Below are 25,844 nucleotides of genomic sequence, written 5' to 3'. Positions count from 1 at the left end.
AATGCTTTACAAATTAAAATCTTAAAATAAAAATAAAGAGATTATAAAATATATTGTCTTAGAAGTGTCTTTCCAAAAAAAAATAATTTCAATAAAAATTAAATCTTTTATAAACTAAAAAATAAATTAATTTATAAAAAATTTTTATAATCAGTAGTAGTAGTAGTATCAGTTTAAATTTTAGTTTCTCGAAAGAATGCAGAATTTATTATGATAATAATATTACAATTTATATTTAGTAATACAAGTAAGTATGTATTATGGTTTTTAATAAAATCAAATAAGCAGATGTCAAATAAAAATATAATAATTATTATTTTAAACTAACAAATTCGGTATACTAATAAAATATTTAGATTCTAAAAAAAAACTTTGTAGGATAGTTATTAAAATTAAATTTAGCTTCCAATAAAATATGATCTATTATGCTGTCTATTCAAAATAATAAAATTTCATTTTAGTTTAGTTTTACTTCTATGAAAAATAAATTTTTTTAATATTTGTTAAGTATTAATTAAGTATAAAACAAAAGTGTGCTTTCAATTTAATTAATACTAAGAAATTTAACTTTACATTACAACATTTTTTTATTTTAATTGGGTTAGATTTCTCATTTTTATAAAATAAACAAAATGTATTTTGTTTTATTATTAGAATGATAAGGAGCTACAGTTAGTTAATATATTTTTAAATACTATTTTAATAAATAAAACCTTATTTCCTCAATTTCCACAGTAATATTTACTCAATTGAATAAAAAGGAATACAAATTTTTTTTATTATTAAAACTAATTAATTACAATTGCATGTTACATTTGAATGAATCGAGGAATTATAGTATGAAATAATATTCATTTTTAAAATAAATTCTAATTTTAGAATGATAATAAAGTTAAAATAAATCAAATTTATATATTAAAAAATAGATTTTTTAAAATTTTAAATGAAAATATTTTAATAAAAACGAAAAATTTATTTAATGATTTAATAAATATATTATTTAATAGCAAATTCTATTTTTTATTTCAAGTATTATTTTACTTTAAATTATTTTTAGCTAAAAATCTAGTTTATTTTAAAAATAAAAATGAAAAATAATTAACAGATTAAATATTTAAAAGATATTGAATGTTTGGCTGGCTGGTTAAATTGATTGATTTGGTCAATCGATATATATTTACATTTAAAAATTTCTTATGTTTAACAAATTAAAACTTCATTCATTTTAATTTAAATATTCTCTTTTTGCATTATTTTATAAATATTGATCAAATAGATGGATGAATCAATGAATAAATATGAAGAGGATTTATAAATTTCAAAAATAATTCATTTAATTTTTTCTAAATAGGAATATTTATTATTTAACTTATTGAATTCTATCTCATCAAACTATATAGAAAAAAATATAAAACAGAAGTATTAAATAATATTTATTATTTGAATCTGTTCAGTTGAGATTATGAGTAACAATGAAGTATTCAGGCTCAGGAAAGAGCTTGAGCTTATGAAGGAAAAGTATGAGGAAATCAAATAGTAAAATATTGCTCTCGAAGATGCAAATATCAAGCTTAGCAAAGTAATTTAATTCAAATATATTATCTCTCATAATTTTCACTTTAATATTACACATAAAATTAAAAAAATGATAAATCCTCTTTTATTTAATTTAAATTGAATGCTATTTACAGGAGTGCGATGAATTCTAAGAGGCTGCACTTTAAGGTGAGAGAATAAAATAGAAAACAAAAGCCCTTATAGAAGAAGCTGAAAAAAAAGTCAGTGAATTTGAAAAGGCAAAATATGATCAAACAATCCAAGAGCTTAATATACTAAAAAACCAAAACGTTAATTACAACAACCAAATAAAAGCTTATTTGGAAGAAATTAATAGCAAGGACTAGCAAATTTTAAATTTAAGAAGAGAATTGAAAAATTTGAAGAGGAGATAGGAAGGCCCTGAGTTTAATGAAAATAAATGGGAATAAGATTAAAAGGAATAAAATGAAACTGAGAATTCATACAAAAAGAAATTAGAAGCTGAGAGACAAAAGTTCTCACAACTCAGTGAAAAGATGGATAACATCTTGGCTGAAAATAGAGTTTTGAGAAGACTTGCACAAGTCCCTGAGAATTATGGTTTTAACTTGGAAGAAATTAAAATCGCTGAAATGCATCAAATCGAAGATTATAAGGCTTAAAATAGAACCTTAGAAAAACTTAATGAGGAGCTTGAAGCGGAGCGTCTTCAATTGAGAAATAGATTGAGAACTCTCTCTAACCTCTATGATCAACGTCCTAAAGGTGAACGTTATAAAAATCTCACCAAGGAATAATTGTAATTATAAGATTTGGCTTTTATTTATTTTTTAAATTTAAAAAGATTTTCATAGATTATATTTTTGAAATCCAAAATGAAATTATTTAGCAAATTCAACAACAAAATTAAATCAAAATTATAGGGAGAAGTTAGATCAGTATGTAGCAGATCATATTATTAATTAGCTTCCTAATACAAAAATGCATGGAGATTCTTCTAAGATGCACGAAAAGGATATGATTATTAAGGACTTACAAGAAAGACTAAAATAATACGAAAGGGATTCCAACTTTAGAAATGATAGTACATACATGGCTTCTCATATTCCAGCTTCTCACTATGTAAATTAATTGCGTTAATTAAATGGACTTATAAAAAAGAAATGAATTATGATTATTTATCATATTTAATTCAATACTTTTTATGTTATTTGTAAAATAATTCTAATTAAATATTATTGATAGAAAGAAGTTGTTATATTAATATTTTAATTTTGTTTGATTTTTTATGGTTAATTTTTTTTTTTTTTGCATTTTTAAAAGAATGCTGATGATATTAAGAATCTTACATTTTAGAATGAGTAGCTCAAATAGATGCTAGCTAAAGTTAACGAACTACTCGAAGAAATAAAAAAGAATGGAGGAAGATATCCTGCTGATAAGTAGTAACAAGGAAATCCTGAATAAATTGCTAGATTATAAGGAAACTAGTCTAACTTAGCCAGACCACCTTAACCTATGCCTGGATCTTTTGGTGATTGGGAAGATATTTCACAAGTTAAGAGCTTCAAATTCAAACAAATGATACCTGCTGATATCTTTGAGTTGTACTCTGGAGTAGGTTTCGATACAGTTTTGGCTAAATATTAAATTGCATAACTTTAAGTTATGAATTTAGAAAGTATGAAAATGCTTAAAGTAAAGGAAGAAGAATATAAAAATATGGAAATGGAGGTTGAAGAAATGAAAAGACAACTATAAAATTGTCTGCGTGTTTAAGATAATTTATATGAAAAATACTATGAAGAAACAACAAAGTTAAAAGAAAATATTAAAATTTATGACTCGTAATTAGGAGATAAAACTGCGGAAGTTTAAAAATTAAAAGAAGAACTGAATGAATATAAAAAAATGAATGAACTTCATATGAAAAATGATAAAAATTTGTAACTATAAAAAATAGCAGAATTAACACATAAAATTTCAAAATTAGACGTGACTTTAATTAAGTAATTTATTATTTTCGTTATTAAAAATTCTTATTTAAATTTTTAAATTGATAGGATATCAAGAAAGTATTCATGTTTGTAGGACGAATACAACGAGCTCAGTGAGTCATATAAAAATATGAATGTTGACTTTAGAAATAAAGAAGAACAGCTTATATAAAAAATTCATAGTTTATTAGACTGGAAGAAGAAGGCTTCCCATTACCTTAAGGTACTGCTTTAAGAATGTTAAAACTCCGTCTCTAAGTCTAAGCACAACATTTTAAGAAATAAGTTTGAAAAATCATAAGATGATCTTGCCAATATAAAGGAAAAGAATACTGCTCTTCTCTCCTAAATATAAAAATTAAAAAGTAAGATTAATCAATCAAAAACGTATTAATTTTGTATTTATTAATTAATTATTTTAGATTATGAAAGAGAATTAGATGAGAGAAACACTAAGATAAGAATTATGGAAGATGAAATGGTTGAGTTACAACTAGAAACTGAATTAATCAAGAAAATGCTTGAAATGTCAGACTAAAGCTTTAGGAGATATCAGTAAGCAATGCAAAAATTAGTTTAGAAAATGTAACAAAAAAATATTTCTCCTATGCAAGTATTTGCTTAAATTGATGATAATAGAGATGGTGAACTCAATCCATCAGAATTTTAGCTAGCTATGAGAAAACTTAAGGTAGATTTCAGCAATCAAGAGATAGAAATTCTGTTTAGGTATGAGATATTATTAATTTTAATAAATGAAAATTATTGATCTTCCTTTTATAATAATAGATTTATGGACTTCGATGGTAACAACAAAATTGATTTAAAAGAATTTTCAAGAAAAATGAGGAGATAAGGACTAACAATAAGAAAATCATAGGAATAAGTAATTTTCACTTTGTGGGAAAAAATGTAGCAAGCAGGTTTAAGCATTAGTGATGCTTTCTAAGCTTTTGATAAAGATCGCAGCGGTGAAGTTACTAAGGATGAAATGCTAGTTACTCTGCAATCTCTTATTAAAGACATAGAAGCTGATACAGTAGATTATGTTTTTAAGATTGCTGATACTTCTGGAGACGGAAAAATCACATATAGTGAATTCCACGCACTCTTTGAAAATATAATATAAGATGTCATGAGGTAAATAAATAAATTAATGATATTTGAAGAATTAATTTATAACCATTTAATATAAAAATAGATAATAAATATTAATGAATGTAGAGGAGTTGAGCTGGTAAAAGCAATTAGTTTTAAAAATTGATGAAGCTATACATTAGCAAGGCTAATATATTAAAGATTTATACAATTACATTGATAACAGTGGAGATGAAAAAATATCTTTAAAAGAATTTAAAGGTAAAATAAGAATTTATTTGCTTGTTTTAAATTTGAATTTCATGTTTTATTTTAATAAGGCTTATTTGAAAACCTCAAAGTTGATATAAGTGATGAATAAATTAAGTAATTGTTCCGTGATATAGATAATGATAGCAATGGCTACATTGAATACAATGAGCTTTTGAACTACATTAAATAAGCAACAGTTGAGAAAAATAAAATATAAAAAATGAAGAAAATCAGTGATAAAATTAAAGAAATGCAAAAGTAGCATACAAGCTATGATAATGTTGAAAACTAAGATATACAAGCACTACCTAAAGAGGCTCGTCTGGAAATGAAGATAAGTTTAATGGAAATCAAAGAAAAGAACCTTCTTAATAGATGCGACACTTTGATGTATTCTCTCAACTTGTCAAAGAAAGAAAATGCAAGAATTCAACTTCAGTAAATAAAATTTTTAATAAAAATTGAATAATTAAATAAATATTGTATTAAAAGATTAAATGAGAGAGAAGGTGAAATTCTCAGTATTATGAAAAAATACAATGAAGCTCAAAGATTGAATTATAAATATTTAAATATCATTTAAGGAAGTGAAACCAAATTTAGAGCTAAATAAATTCATAATTTAAATAAGAGAGTTCTCAAGGAAAATGTTGAATTGAGAAGCTAAAATAGAATTCTTAAAGATTTGCATGAGTTCTCAAGTAACTAAGTCAAGGATTTATTGATTACCTTAGAGAGAAAGAAATTCGAAACCGAGCATCTACATGAAACAATTAAAGATCTTCAATCTTTATCTGACGAGAAGGCTGTTGTTGGTAAACTTTAACACTCTCTTATGGTTTCAAGGTTTAATTAGGCTTAAACCAATATTAAATACGATAATCTTATCCATGACTATGAAAAGTAATAATATGAAGTGCAAATATTGGAACATGAATTAGCTGAAAGCAAAGATGATGCCATTGAAACTCGTGAAATTTTACGTTAAAAGATTACTGAGTATGAGGACTTAATTACAGATTTAAGATCTAGAATACTTCCAACTATCAACATGAGTAAAATAGATGAAATGTACTCTCGTATTAATGAATTATCATCAATGAAAATGAATTTAGAAATATAAAATAAGAAACTTAGAGATGAAAATCATGAATTAGCTAGTAATAATTTATTTTTTCCATAATCTATCTTTATTTATCTTTTCACTTTTATTTCAGTTAAGTGTGATTATTTCGAAGCTCTTGAATAACAATTCGACACACTCAAAAGAGATCTTTAAAATGAATATCCTGATGAACTCCACTAAAGAATTATAGAATTATCTATGCAGGTTTCTGAATAGAGACTTCTAGAAATGAAGTAAGTTACTTTAAAAACGTTAATTTTAATTTGATTTTAATACAATAATTTAATAGGGCTAAGAGAGACTAAGAATTAGCTAAAGAAAAGGAAGAATATTTCTCAAGAATAACTAGGTAACATTTAGAGCATGTTAAGTAATTAGAAAACGAACTTGAATAAGTCAACAAAAAATTCAATGACAGAGAATAGTTCTGGCGTTAAAAACATTAAGAAGCTATGGAAATGGTTATGAATGACAAAGTGGCTAAAGACAAAGAGGAGGAAACCTTACTAAAATTGAGAAGAGATGCAGGCAAAACAAATAAACTGGTTGGTGTCGTTAGAATGAACAAGGACACACCATAACCAAAGACACCAGGTCAAAAGATTGAAAGTGGAGAGGAAACAGAGGTTATTTCAGAATTAAAACAATAATTGCAATTAGCTAAGGATATTGAAATGAAGTTAAAAGATGAAAACGATAGGTTAAGCAAATAGCTTAAAGAGCTTAATTATTAGATTAAGAGGTAATTTAAAATAGTTATAAAATTTGTTAATAATTTATTTAAAAAATATAATTTAGATCTAATAACGAATATCAACCATCACGTGTCTAATAAGCTTAAATTTTCAATGAAGAAGGAGAAAAATTAGCTTAGGCTGCTTAAAAGACTATAAGCACTCTACAAAGTATAATAGATGATAAAAATCATGAAATAGAAAGAAAAGATTTACTTATTGAAAAGATGAAGAGAGACTATCGTATCGAAAAAGAAAAAGATTCTTAAGAAATTCGCCGTTTGATTGCTTAAATTAATCTTGCACCTAATTCTATTTCAGCACAAAATCCAAGTATGGTTGTTTAAAGCAGCTCCCATTTCAATAATAATTAATATTGGGATGATGTTGGAAATACTTTAGACCAAAAAGATAGACAAATAGAATAGTTGAATAATATGAAGGACAACCTTGAAGTAAAGCAAAAAACATTAGAAGCTAAAATAGTTGAAGTAAAATTATCTATTTACAATACAGAATATTTTATTAAAATTTCTTTAAGCTTGAGTAAAAGATTAGATAATTAGAAGATGAGCTCATTTTAGAAAGAAGAAACAATCAAACACAAGAACTTGAGGCTAAAGTAGCAAGCTTAGACAAACTCTTGAAGAAGAGAGATAAAGATATTTTGGAGATCAAGAGATAACAAACTGATTTAGCAAATGACTATAAGAAGGCAATAGAACAAAATTTGGAAAAGGAAGATTAATATAGAGACAAAGTTTTGTAAGTTAAAAAAGACAATAAAGAGTTAAGCAATAAAGTAGACCAATAAAAGAAAGATAATGAGAAACTTGAATTGGAAATGAAAGAAGCTATAAAAACAATCAGACAATTAAAGCAATAGCTATCATCTACAAGAAGCGATGTCGATTAACTCCAGATATAAGAATCTAAGTCAATCAAGGAATCTTAAAAAGAAAAAATTAAATTAGGAGGAAGGGTAGAATCAGAGAGTTAAAATATTGCTGTGATAGATATGAAAAAGCTTTTAAATAAAGAGAAGGCTGAAAAAGAAAAAGTACTTGAAACTCTTAAAAAGTTAGAAGTTGAAAAGAAAGAACTCTTAGAAAAGATTGAATTTATCAAAAAGCAGGGATTAAAATCTGATGACTTATTTGATGAAGAAAACTTCCTTAAGCCATATAAAAAATCTGATTTCTAAAATGCAGAAGATGTTGCCTTCCAAATAAGAAGATTTGTAAAGGAAAATCCATCATTTAATTTAATCTAAGAATTAAAGAATAGCTAAGAAAAATAAAGTGGAAATATTACAGTTGGAAATTTAAAAAAGCTATTCGATAAATATGATTTAAAGATAAGACAAGAAGATTATAATTTATTGACAAAGCCTGTTTAAGCAACAACCTCCCAAGGAATGAAGTCAACTCTAAGTGGAGACTAGTAGCCTCTGAATATAATTAAATTGTTTTATTTAATTAACAATGTCAATTCAACTGAGATCTAATCAGAGTAGCAAATAGATGTTGACGTTAAAGGTAAAAAAAAATTATCTAAATTATTCAACTTTTTATTAATTAAATTATTTTTATATTTATAGGAAAGGGAGATATTCCTAATATTGACAGAAGCGATGGATTCAAGCCATAAGCTACTAAAGAGAAGTTCGGACCAGCTTCTACTATACAAGCCTCTAATAAAATTTAAGAAGATCTTTAGAAGAGAAATGATATGCTTAAAGCTTAATTAAGCAATATCAAGGATGAAAAAGATAAGATTTAGAAATAATTGAATCTAAAGTCTGAACAATGCAAGTCTCTTGAAACATAACTTAAGAAGTAAATGAATAAAACAGGTTTAGAAATGACTCCTTTACACAGACAAAGTTCTGGACAGAATCAAAGTCAATAAGTAATTTTTTATTTGTTTTTTTATTAAAAAATTTTATAAATTGAATGCTTTTTTATAAAAAATAGGCAGAAGCCGTGAGTGAGCTTAAAGATATGATATTCGAACTTGAAGATGAAAAGAATACTCTAAATCAACATTTAAGAACTAAAGAATTAGAATTAAAGAAAGTCAAAGAAGAAAAGACTAAGTTAGAAGAATAATTAAAGGAGCTTAAGATCCATAACTTAAAATTAAATAATCAAATTGATTCCCTTTCTCAAACTAAGATTCATCCAGATGACTTAAAGCAAAACATTATACTAGAAAAAGATCTTTTAATTAAAGACTTAAAAGACAAGTTAGATAAATAGAGAAGAGAAGAATAAAATCTCATCGATTAATTATATAACATTGAAAGAGATAATAAAGTAATCATTAATAATTAATTATCATTTAATTTATTAAGCAATTATTTTTCTTATAGGAATTAAAATTCGCTAAAGAGCAATTCGATGTTCAAGTGCAAAGACTTAACAGAAGAATAGGAGAACTTGAAGAAAGTAAAAGATCTGGTTCTCTAAACAAATTCCAAGCTGCTGGATAGGGAAATAGCACTCTAAAGAAAGTGCCAAGCAGAAAATGAAAAAAATTTTTCTGAAACTTTTGTTATTCACAATAAAGAAACAAAATAAAATAATAAATTTTTGAAACAACAAAATTAATTAACTCATAAATATAAATACAGCTAATTAATATTTTAAAATACAAAACTGTGTACTTATAAACTTAACTTGTATATTACTTCTGTATGTATGATAGTCAAATCTATATAGAATTAATTTTAACTAGTTAGTCAACCTCGAAATATATTTAAAAAATATATAATTTTAATCAAACTAAAAAAAAAAGCAAACTCTATTCAAAATAAAATTATTTACTTTGGAGATATTAGTCAAGAAACTATTATTAAATATAAGATCAAATTAAAAAAGAAAATAGTTTTTAAAAACTGAAAACAAAAATAAAAATGAACGAAATAAAAAATTATTTAAAGCTTAAAATTAAGTAATTAATTACAAAAATTCTTACTATTAAAATATAAAATAATTTGTTTTGAAATGATTATTTAAAAAATAAACTAAATTCTTTAATACTTAATTAATCAATAATTTAATAATTATCAATTTATTAAATCAAAAAGTATCGCTTTGGTTGGAATTATATTTACAAAGTAATTTCTTAATAGCATTAACATAAAAAGATTGATATTAAATTATTAACTTTTTAAATAGATAGAAAACAATAATTAAAATTTCTTTAAAATTTTTAAATCTATTATAATCTTAGATTAATTAATGTAAAACCATTTTTAATAATTTTTTATTTTTTAGTTGATTGATTATTCCATAATTATGATATGATTAATTAATCTAATGTTTTTTTCCATTATGAATTATATTTCTTTTTAGTGCAATTTGGAAAGCATTCGTAAATATCGGTAAAAATCAGAAGATTTATTTTTTATATGATCTATCAAAGGATAAAGAAGTTTAACAAAATAGAAATGAGTGAATAAATAAATAATTTATTTAGGAGTGAAAGTAAAAAAACAATGAATCAATGACTTAAATGAATTACGCATAGGTAAAATATAGAAAATATTTACAAGATTTATTAAGAATATTTCATTTTTTCTAAATTTTTCATATTAAAGAATCATCGAAATCATCATTTATGGCACGATTAACTATTTTATTTGAAAAAAATATGAAAAATAAAGAGAAAAATCATATGAAAATAATTTTACTATTTGTATTGTACTTAGAGGATTTCTTGATATATTCAGAGTATCTTTCTAAAACTAAATTTAATGATTGCAAGTTATCTAAAATTCATAAAAAACAAATTTGCTTTTAGTTGCTATTAAATTATTGTATATAGTTATTTTTACCAATTTTTTCATTGAACTCTAACTCTTCTTCCATCTTTTAGAGACGGTTAACTTTGGTTTGCTTGGTTTTAATTTTATCAATACCTAGTTGAGATAAAAAATATTTAGCCTTTAATTTTTTGCATTTTTTAATAGTTACCTAATCTTTCAATGTCCATTTTAACGAGGATTTATTATGTTTTTTTTTGATTTATCTAAATAAAATTTGAAGCAATTAATTGATTATTAAGCTCTTAAATTCTTCAAGAATATCTTTTATTTTCATCAAGTATTAAAAAGAGTCTCTAAGCAACTAATTAATTATTCTCAAAATATATAATCATATATTTATAAGAATGATAGAAGAAAGCTGTTCAAACAATACTTTTCTGATCTGTAGCCCATATTTTTCCTGATAACTTAATAGAAAATAATATTTTACTTTCAAAATATTTTTCCAATTTAATTTTTCTTAATATTTAATAATAAATTTGATTAAAAATTAAATTTTATAAAACAAATATTTCTAACCTCATAAAAGAAATTATATGAAATATATCCATCCATTTTATTATTTAAATAATCACAAAAATATTTTGTGAAAATATAAAAAATTTTTGAATTTTTTAATTATTAACAAATATTATTTTTTATAAAAAGTTAATGATTATTTAATGCTAATTTTTTAAATATCCCTCATTAAATTTTTTATTATATGATAATACAAATTAACTTTCACTCAATTCGTTGAATATTATAATCCGAGTCACGAATAAAAATAAATAATGCGTTTTTTTATTATCTTGATTGTAAACCTAATCTTCAGTTTATTTTTTTTGAATTAATTTAACATGAATTTAATTAATATATAAATTGCAGAATATATTCTTATTATAAAAGTTCTAGTTGGTTACAAGAATATTTTTTAATATTAGCTATCTATCAATCTATATGGTATTTTTTATAATAAGAATAAATTAATACAGTAATTAATTAAAGAGTTAAAGAAAGTAAAATCGTAGTAGATTTTTCAAAATTAGACAAAAGCAGAGATGAACATCGAATATCCTAATTTAGAAGACTAAAAGTAGCAACAAGCAATAGTTGCAAAAGAATAATAAAAACAAATAGATGAATACGATATTTTTTTTTAGAAAAATGAAGACACATTTACTATTTAATATGGCATAAAAATTATAAAAGTAGTTTAATATCTGAGCATGATTTTTTCATTATTAGTAATTATAATTTCGATATACATACTAGAATATGGTGGAAGAGGCTGGAGAGGGCATCTCCCTAATTTTATTGAAAATCAATTTCACATTTAGATTTTTTTGTCATCTTTAATTATATTAATAAGTACATTTTAAATAAGAAAACTTGATAAAATACCACTTATGCTTTTTCATACAATCTCATTAATAGTAATTGTATGCTTGATCGTATTATCTTCAGTATCTGCAGGAGTATTTGAGAGTATTATTTCTGTCAATAAGTCTTCTTCCAAGCTAGATTAAACGCTAAAGTGTGAAAATAATTTTAGTTTATTTTGGAGTTAAGATCTTTTAAAAGATTATAATCTAGCCTCTACTTTATTTTGCAGTTCGTAGTGCCCATGTTAAATTTAATTAGAAAATGTAGATTCATTTTAAAAATAATATCCTTTCGCAGTAATTAGTTCTTAGGGATTTAAAAGTCTTCTTTAATGTGATTATGCAATAAAATAGGTCAATTCGCAATCAATATAAACAATTCAATTCTTAGAAAACAACTGGGAATGCTCAAACATTTGCTCCTCTTCAAATTTCTATTTATTTCGCAAGGTATTAATTTTTTTGTTAATTAAAATATAAATTTTCTGAAAAATTCAACTTAATTTAAATTAATTACTTTTTCTGTAAGCATAAAATTATTGTTTAAAATAAAGGTAGATGAATAAAATATTTTGTAAAATGAGAGCTGCTACAATTTGCTTTCTAATAAAATAAATAATTTTTTATATTTAATTTTGATGCCTGGATTATTTTTAGGGATCATCCTACTTGTCGGATGGGTATTTTAACTTTACTCTATTAATGAAATTTAAAAATATACAAACTACTAAAATTTGATTTCTGATGCTTTGAAAACATAAGAATCTCTAACAAATATTTCATTTTAATCACAAAGAAATGTATCTTCATCAAAATCTAAGTCACCTGTGATATAGGATAATGGAGTTCATAATTCCAAGTCTTGTGATATGCTACAATGCAATAATAAGAATCAAATTTAGCTTTTAAATACATTTGAAAAGCAGCAACTTTCTCTAATGAACGAAGAAAAAGTAAATAACATTTACTCTAGAATAATATCACCTAAACCTGTGAACCTTTCAAGTATTATTAAAGACTACAATTAAAAATATTCTAAACAAGATAAAAAATTATAGGATAAATCAAATTAATTTCAACAAGAACTTTATGAAGAGTTTTGAAACATCTTTTAAAATAATAAAATTTTTTGAGCTTTTAAAAATGTATTTGAATAAATAAAATACAAACTAATTATTTTCACTAAAAATATAATGAATGTCAATTTTTTATAAAAAAGTTCATAAAAACTTTTATTGTTGATTGCAACAAAGTTTTATTTATATTTATATAAATCTGTCAGATATATATATCTTTAGAGATTTTCTTAACATTATACTTAATTTTTCATTTTATTTGAGAATTATATTAAAAATAATTAGAAAATTTACTTATTTTTTGATAAAATTAAATAATTAATGTGATGTAATCAAAAAACAACTAAAAATTTAATTTTTATACAATTTCAATCATTTGTTCTCCTTTTTTACATTCTAAGTTATTATTTTAAACATGCAGTTTGACTATAAAAGATTGCTTCCATACTTTCCTAGATTTATGAGAACCTATTATGAAGAAAATTTGTATCTACTTCAAAGAGATATAAAATAATTAGCTTCATTTGGGAGAATAGGAGCAAAGACAATTTTTATAATTTTGACATTTAGCTACTTTGATCAGAATTACTTTAAATTCGGAAATATAAATATGAAAACTCCCAATATTGTAGAATATTTAGTTCTATTTAACAAGAAAATCGCATAAATTTGTTTTTTTTAAATTATTTTAAATACTAAATATAAAATAGATATCAAGAATACATCCTATTCACATAAGTTTTCCAGTATATGACGCTCCTTTACCAAAAGAATTTGATGTAAATTTTGATGAATGTTTGCAAAGAAAAAAAAATAATGTTTTATAAATGATATGAAGGAATTTGAAGAATATAGAGACTTTATTTAAAAATTGAATTATTCTATTAAAGGAAGTACAATAAATTTAGCTTTAAAATACTAAGATGATCCAAAATAAGAAGAAGGAAGACTAGTAGATGAATTTTTGTTTGATAACGAGTATATTCGTGTGAGAGATCTTTCTAGATTTTAAGCTTTAAAATAAATGGTATGTATATTTTTGACTTTGATTTAAAAATCAATTTTTTTTCTAAAATATTATTTTAAAGTAAGTATTGGGTTTTAAGGAAATAAAAAATGAAAATGAGCTAAATATGAGAAAGACTTAATTAAAAAATTTCAAGGCTAAGATCAAGCCATGTGCAGAGTGAGTGAGTGAATAAATTAAATTAATGAGAGACAAATTCTATATAATTTATAATACATTAACTAAGGCAATTGGATTAGTTTTTAGATTTAACTTAATATTATTATAAATATGAATTTCGCATACATGCATATAACTTATTTATAGAATTCATTTTTATCATGATTTATAATATAAATTCAAAATCAACCAACAAAAATTATTTGTATTTAATTCGCTTTGAAATATTTATTGTATTAAGCACACAATTAGTAGAAATTGTTTAAATTAAAATTTATTATTATTTTATTTCTACTTATTTATATAGTCTTGAATAATAATATTTATTTTAATTCCTTACAATAGAGATAAAAAATAAAGAGCTAGTAAATTTTTTACTTGAAAAAATAATTTAAATTCGAATGGTCTTTAATTATAAATAAAAAACCTTTCTATAATTTTTACTACTTAAAATTAATAGGAATCATATAATTTCTTTAATTAATCCGAACTTTGTTACAAATCTTTCTATTTTATAAAACATGAGAAAATCAATTGAAAAATTATAAAAATTAATTAAATTGATTGATGAAGTCGTAAAAATTAGTTTCAATTTTCAATTATAAAAAAGATAATTCGAATTTAATCACAAATATAATAATAATAAATAAATATGAAATATATCTTTTTTTGATAGAAAAGAAGTTACAAAATACTTATTTATAACAAAAATACCATTATATTACTTTATAAAAACATAAATCCTTAATTAAAATGGTTTATTTATTTGTTAATTGTCTAGCTTAATAGAGTAAAATGCTTTAAATTTATTTTTAAAAATATTAAAATTTTGAAAGAACATATTGATAAACGTTAAAATAATTTGTCTCAAATATTTTTGTTTAATAAGAATATGTTACACATATTAAAGTGTGATACTAATTTGTAGTATTTATTTGCCAATATTATTTGGTATTATCAAAAATTAAATTATTTGTGGTGGATATCAAAAATTTTTACATTAACTTTAAGTCTATAATTATCATTCAAATAGTCCATAAAATATTTGATTACTTTATTATTGTAAAAAATATAAGAATCTGATTAAAAAATACAAAATATTACAAAGAAGGAGTTGTTAAATAAATTATCAAAATAAATTTAAGTGCTAAATCCTATTTCAATTATCAATACTGTTTATTATATCTAACTAGAAACTACATACGAGTATAGTTTAAAACATAGATTTTTCGTATGAGCTAAGTTAAATTTGGAGACTATATTACAATTTAGGGCACCCTCTTGGATAAAAATAATACTAATGGAGCTCACTATGGCTATATGTGTACAACGGGGTTTACAAATAACGAAATCTACTTAGAAAAATAATCAAAATCCATATTTGCCAATACCAGTAATTAAGATCAGCAAATCAGCCAAAAGCCAGAAGATAATGTCTTCTCAATCAAGAATTATAGAGAATATGTTTTTTAAATATGGCCCAAGCTCGATTACGATGCCCATAAAAAGTATAGCAAGCTTTTGGAAGAAAAAAACCAAATATAAAAAAAGTTAAAGAGCAGCAAGGATAATATAGACATTAGCGAAGAAGACTAAGAAAGAATGAAGGAGTATTTGAAGTAAAAATTTGCAAAATAAAATCAAACTTGTTTAATTTAAAACAAACATATTTGTTTTCAAATCTAATAATTAAACAAATTTGAATGAAGTATATGAATAATTTTAACATTTTTTTTAAAATAGTGAAGTAAGAGAAAAGATTAAGATTGCGAAAATTGCAAAAGAATCTGAAAAGGCAAATAATCTGAAATAATTGGAATCAGTTAAAGGAAATTTTGTTTGCTATGGTTAGGAAATATTTTTAATGCATGCAGATTCATAGTCTTTTTTAAATGGTCTTTTGCAGGCTTCAGTCAGTGAAAAATCAGCTTTTATGCTGCAAGTTACTAAATTTTTTTAGAGAGGGATGGTTTTTAAATTTCAACCTAAATATAAGCTACGTAAGGAAGGAGAAATTATATAATATAAAGATTAAATATCAATTTTTAATGTGAAATAATAATGTTGGGCTAACTTTGTGCCATCAAATATAACTTAGTAAGATAAGATCATCTAAGGTCCTACTCCTACAAACTACTACTAAAGTATAGACTTTTAAAAATACTAAAATCGTTAAAGGTAAAGACATACTTATTTGTATCTAAGTTTCTCATGATAATTACATTTATAAATCGTTAATTTATGTTTTAGCTTAAACTTTATTCAATTCTTTTCTCTAGAAAAAAATTTTTTAAATTAAACTTCGCTTTAATAGAAAGAGGTTTGCTGATTTTTATCGAACTTTAATTAATAATTAATAGAGTAGAAGTATTTTTGACAAAAGTAAAAGAAGCCTTTTGGCAAATTCATATTCATAGTGACTATATTCAAAATCAGGAGACCAGTATTAAAGGAGGAGATTTAATTTATTTATATCATACTGAATTGCAAGGTGCACTCACTGCAGATATTTCTTATGATAATGTAAATTTTTATTTAATAAAATAACATTTATTGTATTTTACATAAATATTTTTAGAAAAAAGGATATTCAGAAGCATATATTAGAAAGTATTAGGGAGAATATGAATTAGAAAAGTATTCAGTAGCTTCTATTTGGGAAATTGAAAAAGACTCCTGCTTTGATAGAGGTAGCAATATACCTGTGAGCAGTCTTAGTAACCAAGATAAGAAGAGTACCTAATCTTTTAAAATTAGACATTTTTTAACTGGTAAGGTTTTAAGCATACAGCAAGTAAATCAAGGATAATACATTCCCTGCTTGGCTAAAGATGACTTAACTACGCTAGAAAATTCTAGTAAAATCTAGTTTGTATCTACTTAAAATGATGAAAATGAGTAAAAAGCTAAAAAAAATTAAAAGCATTTTAAATTATTTATTAATTAATTAGAATAATGGAGGATAATCACTGCTATCTTATAAAAATCAATGATTAATTTATTTAGGCCAATTCATCCATCCAATATACTGTTTAAAAGCATGAAAAAAATTCTGAGAACAAGTTAAATGTTACTGATTTTAAAGATGTAACTGAAAATATGATTTACAAGCCTATTGATGATAGTGAATTTGAAGTTTATAGAAATGGGCTAACTTGTGTTGATAAGGGAAGCACTGAAGAAAATGCATTTTAAGTAATAAAGTTAACAGAAGAAGAGAAGCAAAATATTTTATATGTAAACTCCTCATTGAATATACTCCATAAGTTTTTATAGAAGTTAAGAAACGTTCCTTACAGAGAACCCTTACCTAAAAAAGTAAATTTTTAAATTGAAATAAATAAAAACAAAAGTAAATCATATTTATCATTATGACTATTAGGAATATATTAAAAAAGTTGGATAAATACTTTCTGATTTAGTTTTATTTGTTGTCAAAACAGAGAGCAAAAATCCTTTGGAATGTGAAGGTATACCCATTCCAAAACGCCAAAAAATAATGAAAGATTATAAATTCATTGAATTACTAGTTGATTTGCTTTATTATCCATTCAAAACAGAGGTTTATAAAATGAAAGAGCTTGATTAGATAGATCCTGATACAGTCAAAATCTTTAAGTTATGCAATGTTTTGATTAATAATTCTATAAAGGAATATAGACCTAATGAAATTTATGCTTCTTAATGGATCAATTTACTCATTTTCTAATCTGAAATGACAGAAGGCTATTGTGATATTGGATCAGAGGTATTTTTTTATATATCTATATTATATTGGTAGATATTTATGATTGTTTAATTTTTTTTAATTTATCTTAAAATATTAGGAAACTCTAACTGAGCTAATTGATAACAATAAAAAAATTTTAGAAACCATCGATGAGGTGACTGTGAATAAATTCTTGTAAATGTTAATGGAGAACTAAAACAAGAAATATGTTAAACTCATAAGGGCACTAATACTCTGCAATGGTCAACCTGTTCATAATTAAGAGTTAATTTCAAATTATTTGCTTAGTGGGATGGACGCTATATCTAACGATGAAGATGAAACAGGACAAGTAAGTTAAAATAAAGTTAGCTAAGTTCTATAGCGTTAAGTGGATATAAACAAACCTTTGATCATTTAAGCAGTGAAGTATATTAATGGAGAAGTTTGGGTTTAGAGCCCTTTTAAAGAAAACTATGGAAAATTTATGCTGCTTTCAAAATTTTAAGTAGTTAATAATAAAGATAAACATCATTTTTAATGGGTTTTATTTATAAAAAGGAAATGTCTACAGAGTCTCAAGAAAATTTAGATAAATTTGAATATTTTTCAGAGATGATAGGAATGTTAAGTGACCTATGTAAATCTAGAAATTATACAGCTATCAATTAGTTGGTCCATGTTTATAAAAGAAGAGTGTGCTTCGAAATAGTTTAAAATAGTCTCTTTGATCCCTACTTAAGAAGAAGCTTCGTCATGCTTATACACACAATGTATTTGGATATTTCAGATTTCAAAAAGTTTTCATTACCTAACAATATAAGAGTTTGGACTGAAATTGAAAAAGCTAAATCAATAGTAAGTGTCTATGATCAATAACAAAACTTAGAAAAGGTTATGGGGTTAAATAGTTTTGTATCACCATTACTTTATGCTTCAAACCATTTGAAAGTATTCTCTATAGAGTATATTATTGGTATCGCAAAATCAAAATACATGAGCTCATTGAAGGAACCAGAAAATCTTTTGACTTACAGCATTCTTTAAATGATTTAAGATCTAGTTGATTTTGGTTTCTTCGATAACAGTGACGAACTCGAGAGTTTGGTGAAGAATATTATTAAAATTTTGGATTCTTCATTAGATGTTGGAAATTAAAATGAAGAAGAAGCTGCAGAAGAAGTAGTGAAATTATTATCTTGCCGCACTACAATTAGTAAAGGAAATATTCCTTAAGCCTTAAAAAAGTTAAATCATATTTAAATTTCAAGGTAATTATTTAGGATTATAAAAAATTTTAGCTATTTTTAAATTTTTATTTTAGGTTTACAGGGAGATACGAGCACACTGAAGATAATCTAATTGTGCACGAATGCAAAACAATCTGTTGTGAAATCTTAAAAAAAGTAATTCTAATCAGAAATGATATGAGAATCACTTAATTTATGAAGAAGTTTAAGAATGAATTTGACTTGATTACTACTTTTAAGCCAATGAATAAAAATTCTAAAAAAAAACCGTCTATGAAACCTTTAGAAATAGAAAATCCTATATAACAATTTTAAAGAAAAAGGAATCCATCTGATACTCCTAATTCTGTAAACTAAAGCCATATACAAGGAGATAAAAGTCCATTGATTAATGAAGTATTTTCTAATTAATTGAAAATTGAAGAAGGAATATAGGATGTTTCTGAATAAGAAAGGAGGTAAATAAGTTAAGCACTAGCTAAAAGATCTTAGGAGATGTTAGATGAAGTAATTAATTAATTAATTTTAATAAAATGATAACAATTTTAGCTACATTTGTTTAAGTTTTAAAAAATTATTTTTAATAAAATAAGATATTCTTTCAGAACACAATTAAATTAAGAGGATGCTTAAAAGTAGATGTAGTTGCTATATTTTAAGATTTAACTCTTTATTAAAATTCAGATTTAGTTAATAATTCTTTTGAGATTCTTAACATGCTATTCACAGAAAGATAAGAAATTTTGAATTTGCTGTAAAATCTATAACTACTAGAAGACCACGAATAAATTCAGAGCTACTTCAGCATGAAGTAAATTTAAGATAATTTGTCTGAATAAGTTGAAAAAAGCGAAAATTGGCTTTTCAAATATGAAGAAGCAAACATAAAAGAAGCTGTGAAGGTAGAGATCAATCTTTAGTAGATTGTTCAAATTTAAGCCTAGAAGTTGCAGGGTTTACCCTTACCTGTGATTGGAATAGAGTAGGGCGAAGATACAGGTCGTTTATTGAATTAAAAATAAGATTACAATTAAGGAATAAGATAAGAAGCAATTAATTTTATAGAATAGCTATTTGAAGAAGATGAGGTAAAAAATTAGTACTCATAGGAACTGATTAGAAACAGCTACTTATATCAATAGATAATAGATTTGCTTAACTATGATGCGAATACCTTCACTCGTAAGCGTTAAGAAGAGGGAATAAATAAGCTTAATTTTAATGATACCTCTGTTTTTATTCGTATTTTACGCTTATGCTATAAAATTTTGGGAAGATTGGTTATTGGAAACAAATAAAATCAAATTTTGCTTACTGATTAAGTAACTGATTTTATTTTTAAGCACATGAAGTATTTACCATAATCATATCCCCATCTTCTTTTAGATCCCTTAATAGAACAGAATTCTCTCCTTATTATGCACGAAGAAATTTGTCGTAAGTTCGTAAAGGAAATCTTTAATTGCATCAATATTTTGAAATCACATAACATATTGAATTTAGTTTCTTGCTATCTAGATATATTGAAGAAAATTCCTTATGTTAACGATATAATTGTAAAAGAAAACTAAACAATTATTATGGATCTTCTAACTAGTAAAGAGAATTAGAATCTTCTCTCTTTTATTAATTTTGATGATCCTTCATACAAATAACTTATACATTCTAGTTAATAATTTTAAAACTTTGTCGATTCAGGCTAAGAAGAAGTAATTTCAATTTACATTTTAAAAATAATTTTTCTATTTATTTTACTCTTTAAAAGATTATTGATGTACCATAAGAATTAGATTACTTTGATAGCTTGCTCAGTTTAATGGCTGCTGTATGTGATTCAAAAAATAATGCCACTGAAAGTAAAGCACAAAGTTACATTTCCCTATACTAATTAAAGGAACTCCTCATTAAATTCAAAAATTGCTTCTACGTTAAGAGAAGTTTATATTTCTTCTTTTTCCACGTATATCTTGACACTGAAAAAGAAATGTCTGATTAACTTCTCGAAATTAAAAAGTTTATCATCTAATCTATTGAAGATGATCTAATTTTAATTACCAATAACTTGGATGTCCAAGATATTTAATTATTGTAATTTATTTCTTTACTTCGAAATATTAATTTTTATAATTTTATATTAGAAACTATAAAGGAAAAATATCTCTTTAGAAAATAAAATTGGAATATATATTTGAATCTCTATTCCTATGTGTCGACACTATTTTATGTAAAAAGCTACTTGATACAAGCTCAGAAAAATAATTTTTAACTCAATTGCTTGAGTCAATTATTAAAGTTTCTTAGCTTTCTGTGCTCAAGCAAACTCATAAAAGAAAATTAAAAGGAATCCTCATTTAGTTAGTTGTAAGAGGATTTACATCAATTTAGAAACTCAAATAGCATAAGTAAATTTTTAACATAATATGTAAAAAAAGGCGATATTGTTTTATTATCAAATAGTATCAATAGCTAAATAATTCCAAATCTACTAGAGGTTCGTTAAACATAAAAAAATTTACAAGATTATTTTTCTACTACGATCTAAATATCTCATGAAAGCACTGTTTAACTTTCATAAAAGCAAGCCACTTTATTAGATGTTATTAAGAAATTGAAAAAATCAGAAATTTTACAAGAAGAAATAAGAAAAGAATTCAAGAATTTTGTTGATTATTTCACAGGTAAATATAAAATATTTATTTTTTATTTTTAAATTAATGCTAAAATAATTATTTAGATATCAAATACATTAGTTTAAAGGCGTTCCAGGGATTATGTACCATAGAGTTTTCAGAACTAACTACAGCTATGATTAAGTTAATGGTTCAAAATAGATTCGTTAATGACTACGACAACACATAAAATGAATTAGAGAAAAAGAGACTTCAAGTTCTTAGGTAAATTATAGAGCTTGAAAACCCAGAAAGTAATGATTCTATTGATTTATGGGACTCACTTGAAGGCTTTGAAGAAGAAATTATAAAAAGATAAAATTAACTAATTCAATAAGGAGTGGCTGAAATGATAGTTGAAGTAATTTTACTTACCTCTTTTTGTTAATATACTAAATACATTTATTTTATTAGATTATTAAAGATCCCCAGGCTTCAAGTGATATAAAAGAAGAAGCTATATTACTAGGTATAGCTTTATTGATTGGTGGAAATGCTAAAACTCAGGATGAATTTCTTAAAGCTTTGTCTAGCGATTCAAATAATTAATTTTTAGGAGTTCTCTACGATATGATTACTAGAGGTTTGCTTCTAATTAAAAAAAATATGTCAAAGCTCAATAAATAAGTTGAATTTAAGCTTATTGAAGAATAAAAGCAAGCTCTTGATTAACAAATTAATTTAAATGATGAAGATTTTGATGATAAATTATCTGACGACGAGGCAGCAGATGTGATGGATAGCTAAGATGATGACGAAGAATCATAAATTCCTTAGAATGTAGAATGCTTATTAATTAATATAATATTTTAATTTATTAAATAAAACATTAAGGTAATTCAAGAAATAAGGAGAATCAGAAGAGTTTATAGATTACTCTAGCTTTTCTGTGAAGGCCACAATAATCAATTCTAGAATCACTTGAGATAGTAGATCATCGATTAACAAGAATCAGGAAAATCCATCGATTTTATTATGAACACAACTATCTTATTTTCAAGTGCAGTTAAATATTTGAATATTCACTGCATAGATCTTATTGATTAGATATTGGATTTCTTAATAGAATCCATATAAGGGCCTTGTGTAGAAAATTAAATAACAATGTGCAGAGGTAAAATAAATGAAACTTGCAAAGACCTCCTTTAAAAATTCCAAGGTAATCAAGAATAAAATAAATAATATTACATTCTCGGTTTTGACACAGAAGAAAATAAGGAAGAGTTAGAGAGTTTGATAAGCAAGTCATTTAAATTACTTTACTCTTTGATTGAAGGTGATCCCTCCAAAGACATACTTCAATAAATGTGCTAAACTTTGGATTTCAATCACTTATTCCAAATCTTAGATGATAAATTTAAGAAGATTTTGTAGCAATTGAATATTTCATTTGTCTAAACATTAAATTTTTCAGATGAAAAAATCAGAAAGATCGTAGATAGATTGGATAGCCATTTTGATGAGGTAAATTTTAAGCTCAAAATAATTTAATAATAAATTTATTTTTTCAAATTTAAAAGAGTCTAGAAGGAGTGTTTGACATTTACCTATTAATTTCAACACTTTCAGATAAAGACGAGAATGTAAAGCAATTGCTTGAAAATCCTCCAGATGAATACGTATCAGCCTTGAAGTTCTTTAAATATAACACAGCTTCAATAGAAGTTGTTTTTAAGAATAATTTGATTAGAGTTTATTTCCCAATTCAGCCTATCTGTAGGCTTTTGAGCAAAAATAGTCGTGCAACTTTAATGGAAGAAATTCCTCGTAGCACAACTAGTGAAAAAATAGAAGGTTTAGTTGAGGCAACAATTGACTTATTTGATGAAATGGAACATCTTGCTTTCTTGAAGAAATAGATTTTTAACTTTTCAAGTAACAGGTTACAAGCACTTATGCTTATATCTTACACTTTTGCTCTTGCTATTAATTTAACAATATTATTTACATATAAACTAACTTTCGAAGAGTTTTAGAAAGCTAAGAACTACATTAATCCTGGAGCTTTAACAACTACTGTAGTTTTTGGAATAATTCAATTTATAACTGTACTAATCATCATTCTTTTCTATATCATTATTCATGGTCCATTAATTATTAAACGCTCTTGGCATGCAATATAAGAAGAAAACGAAGTAAAATGTTATTAAACTTAGAATTTTATTTAAATAAAATCTTTAAAAAAATAGAAATTTAAGAAACCTTAAGAGGAAGAAAGAATTATTGAAGCTAAATACCTAAGTCTAAGAGATGCTGTTAGTGTCTTAATGACAAAAGGTCCAAATGCAGAGGAGTTTTGGAAAAGTGGTAAAAGAGATTTTGGCCACTTTTTTGTTGCATTTTTTTATTACTGGAGAAACTTCTAAACTATGATGCGCTAAGGAAGTTTTATATATTTATTATTCTATGTTATTGTTTCTGCTATGGGTTTATTTGTATCTGACATAACCTATTGTTTATTATTGTTAGATATTATAGCTAGATTCCCTACTCTTCAAAATGTTGTTAAGGCAGTTACAACTAATATTAGACAAATAGGTTTAACAACTCTATTGGGAGCTGTGCTTATTTATATTTATTCTATTTTTGCTTTTTACTTCTCTGATCAAACCTACAAAACTACAGAAGTCTATGGATTAGATGGTGAAAAGGGTGATTAAAATACTTGCACGACGCTCTTCTAGTGCTATTTGTATACATTAAACTAGGTAAATTTAATGAATTCTTAGTTAGTTTTAGAAAGTAAATGCTCTTTTAATTAAAATAGGGTCTTCTTCATGCAGCAGGTATTGGTGAAGCTATTGCTAAGCCTAGTTACGAAGATCCAAGCACATTTATATTTAGATATTTCTTTGACTTAAGTTTCTTCATGATTATTAATATTATGTTCTTAAACTTCATCTTTGGTATCATCATAGACACTTTTGCATGTAATACTTTTATTTATGTTAAAAATAATCATTTTAAGCATCTATTATAAATTTTGATAGAATTAAGAGATGAAAAGCAAAAAAAGGAGGAAGACAAAAATAACGTTTGCTTTATATGTGGCTTATCAAGAAACGAAGTAAATTTCTAAAAAAAGTTCCAAATTATAAACAATATTTTATAAATAAAAGTTTGACAAAGTACCTGGAGGATTTACTATACATATTGAGAAGTAGCATTAACTCTGGTATTATGTATACTATATTTATCACCTAAAATGTAAAGATAGCACTGAATATAATGGTGTTGAGTCTTACATATAAGACTTAGTAATATTATTTAATGATTATTGACAATTTTATTAAATATATATTTTTATTAAATAGCTTAATAAGTAATAAACAACATGGTTCCCATTACTAAAGGCTTTATCACTAAGTAAATCAGAGGATTAAAATTAGGAATCATAAATTGAAAATAAATTTGAGAAACTAAAATCAGGATTAAAGGATGTCACATCTAAAGTAGAAAAGATTTCCTCTAAAAAAATCGAAAAGAAAAAAAATAAATGAAAAATTTAAAAACTCTTTTGATAAAACAAACACAATTATAAATTTTTAAAAATTAATAATTTATATACAATTGTAATTAAATTAACTTAATTATTTTACTACTACTTAAAAATAATTGCTTCATATATGTGAATTTCTAATTTTTATATTTAATTAAAAATAAATTTTATTTTTAAAACTAATATTAAAAAAAATTTTTAATGCTAAAATAATAAATATTTTAAAGCATTTTTGATAAAAAAGAAAAGTTAACAAGTACTTATTCCTGCCTTGATCTGAATTTAATCATTTTTGTTCTTACCAAGATTAGATTTTATTCTGTTTAACTCATTTATTCTTAATTATAAAAAAAAGTATTAATATTTAAATGATAAATTTCGATTATCAATTGATTAAGGAAAAAAAATCCTTTTGTTGTTAAATTTTTAAATTTTTAGAAAAAATTCACAATTTATTTTGATAATAAAATAGAAAATAATTAAAAAAATTAAAAATAGACAAATTTTATTGAA

General features: G+C 24.1%; 5 protein-coding genes across 5 annotated transcripts; 4 read left to right on the top strand and 1 right to left on the bottom strand. All coding sequences in view use genetic code 6, as the record gives it.

Annotated features, from left to right (window-relative positions):
• Positions 1-1,462: 1,462 nt before the first annotated feature.
• On the top strand, positions 1,463-9,279 carry TTHERM_00194410 (EF-hand pair protein; the record flags this gene model as incomplete). Its single annotated transcript, XM_001017194.2, has 17 exons — positions 1,463-1,579; positions 1,692-2,338; positions 2,463-2,661; positions 2,863-3,548; positions 3,603-3,901; positions 3,959-4,265; positions 4,326-4,676; positions 4,738-4,895; positions 4,955-5,324; positions 5,379-6,046; positions 6,104-6,245; positions 6,302-6,754; positions 6,811-7,237; positions 7,288-8,284; positions 8,347-8,657; positions 8,723-9,064; positions 9,121-9,279. The coding sequence occupies 17 exons, from the start codon at positions 1,463-1,465 to the stop codon at positions 9,277-9,279; spliced, it is 6,633 nt and encodes a 2,210-aa protein (XP_001017194.2).
• Positions 9,280-10,339: 1,060 nt separating this feature from the next.
• Positions 10,340-10,745, bottom strand: TTHERM_00194400 (hypothetical protein; the record flags this gene model as incomplete). Its single annotated transcript, XM_001017193.2, has 4 exons — positions 10,340-10,383; positions 10,444-10,521; positions 10,588-10,671; positions 10,727-10,745. 4 exons carry the CDS (start codon positions 10,743-10,745, stop codon positions 10,340-10,342), a joined length of 225 nt encoding a protein of 74 aa, XP_001017193.2.
• A 672-nt stretch (positions 10,746-11,417) lies between these two features.
• Positions 11,418-13,045, top strand: TTHERM_00194390 (transmembrane protein, putative; the record flags this gene model as incomplete). The annotated part of the gene is made up of 2 exons (XM_001017192.3): positions 11,418-12,392; positions 12,497-13,045. 2 exons carry the CDS (start codon positions 11,418-11,420, stop codon positions 13,043-13,045), a joined length of 1,524 nt encoding a protein of 507 aa, XP_001017192.2.
• Positions 13,046-13,311: 266 nt separating this feature from the next.
• TTHERM_00194380 (hypothetical protein) lies at positions 13,312-14,380 on the top strand. The gene is made up of 4 exons (XM_001017191.2): positions 13,312-13,646; positions 13,729-13,797; positions 13,857-14,045; positions 14,107-14,380. The coding sequence occupies exons 1-4, from the start codon at positions 13,434-13,436 to the stop codon at positions 14,206-14,208; spliced, it is 573 nt and encodes a 190-aa protein (XP_001017191.2). The 5' UTR covers positions 13,312-13,433; the 3' UTR covers positions 14,209-14,380.
• Positions 14,381-15,437: 1,057 nt separating this feature from the next.
• Positions 15,438-25,332, top strand: TTHERM_00194370 (cation channel family protein; the record flags this gene model as incomplete). Its single annotated transcript, XM_001017190.2, has 22 exons — positions 15,438-15,823; positions 15,948-16,382; positions 16,565-16,727; positions 16,783-17,102; positions 17,156-17,522; positions 17,587-17,952; positions 18,032-18,421; positions 18,475-19,184; positions 19,238-19,670; positions 19,757-20,872; positions 20,929-21,251; positions 21,302-21,565; positions 21,621-21,841; positions 21,898-22,193; positions 22,247-22,612; positions 22,667-23,296; positions 23,353-23,967; positions 24,022-24,540; positions 24,600-24,762; positions 24,823-24,899; positions 24,952-25,089; positions 25,147-25,332. 22 exons carry the CDS (start codon positions 15,438-15,440, stop codon positions 25,330-25,332), a joined length of 8,484 nt encoding a protein of 2,827 aa, XP_001017190.2.
• Between the last annotated feature and the right edge of the window lie 512 nt (positions 25,333-25,844).

The sequence above is a fragment of the Tetrahymena thermophila genome (genome assembly GCF_000189635.1).
Source record: "Tetrahymena thermophila SB210 genomic scaffold scf_8254617, whole genome shotgun sequence".
Taxonomy (NCBI): Eukaryota; Ciliophora; class Oligohymenophorea; order Hymenostomatida; family Tetrahymenidae; genus Tetrahymena; species Tetrahymena thermophila.
Note: the sequence above shows the minus strand (reverse complement) of the source record. Positions and strands in the feature narration are given on the sequence as shown.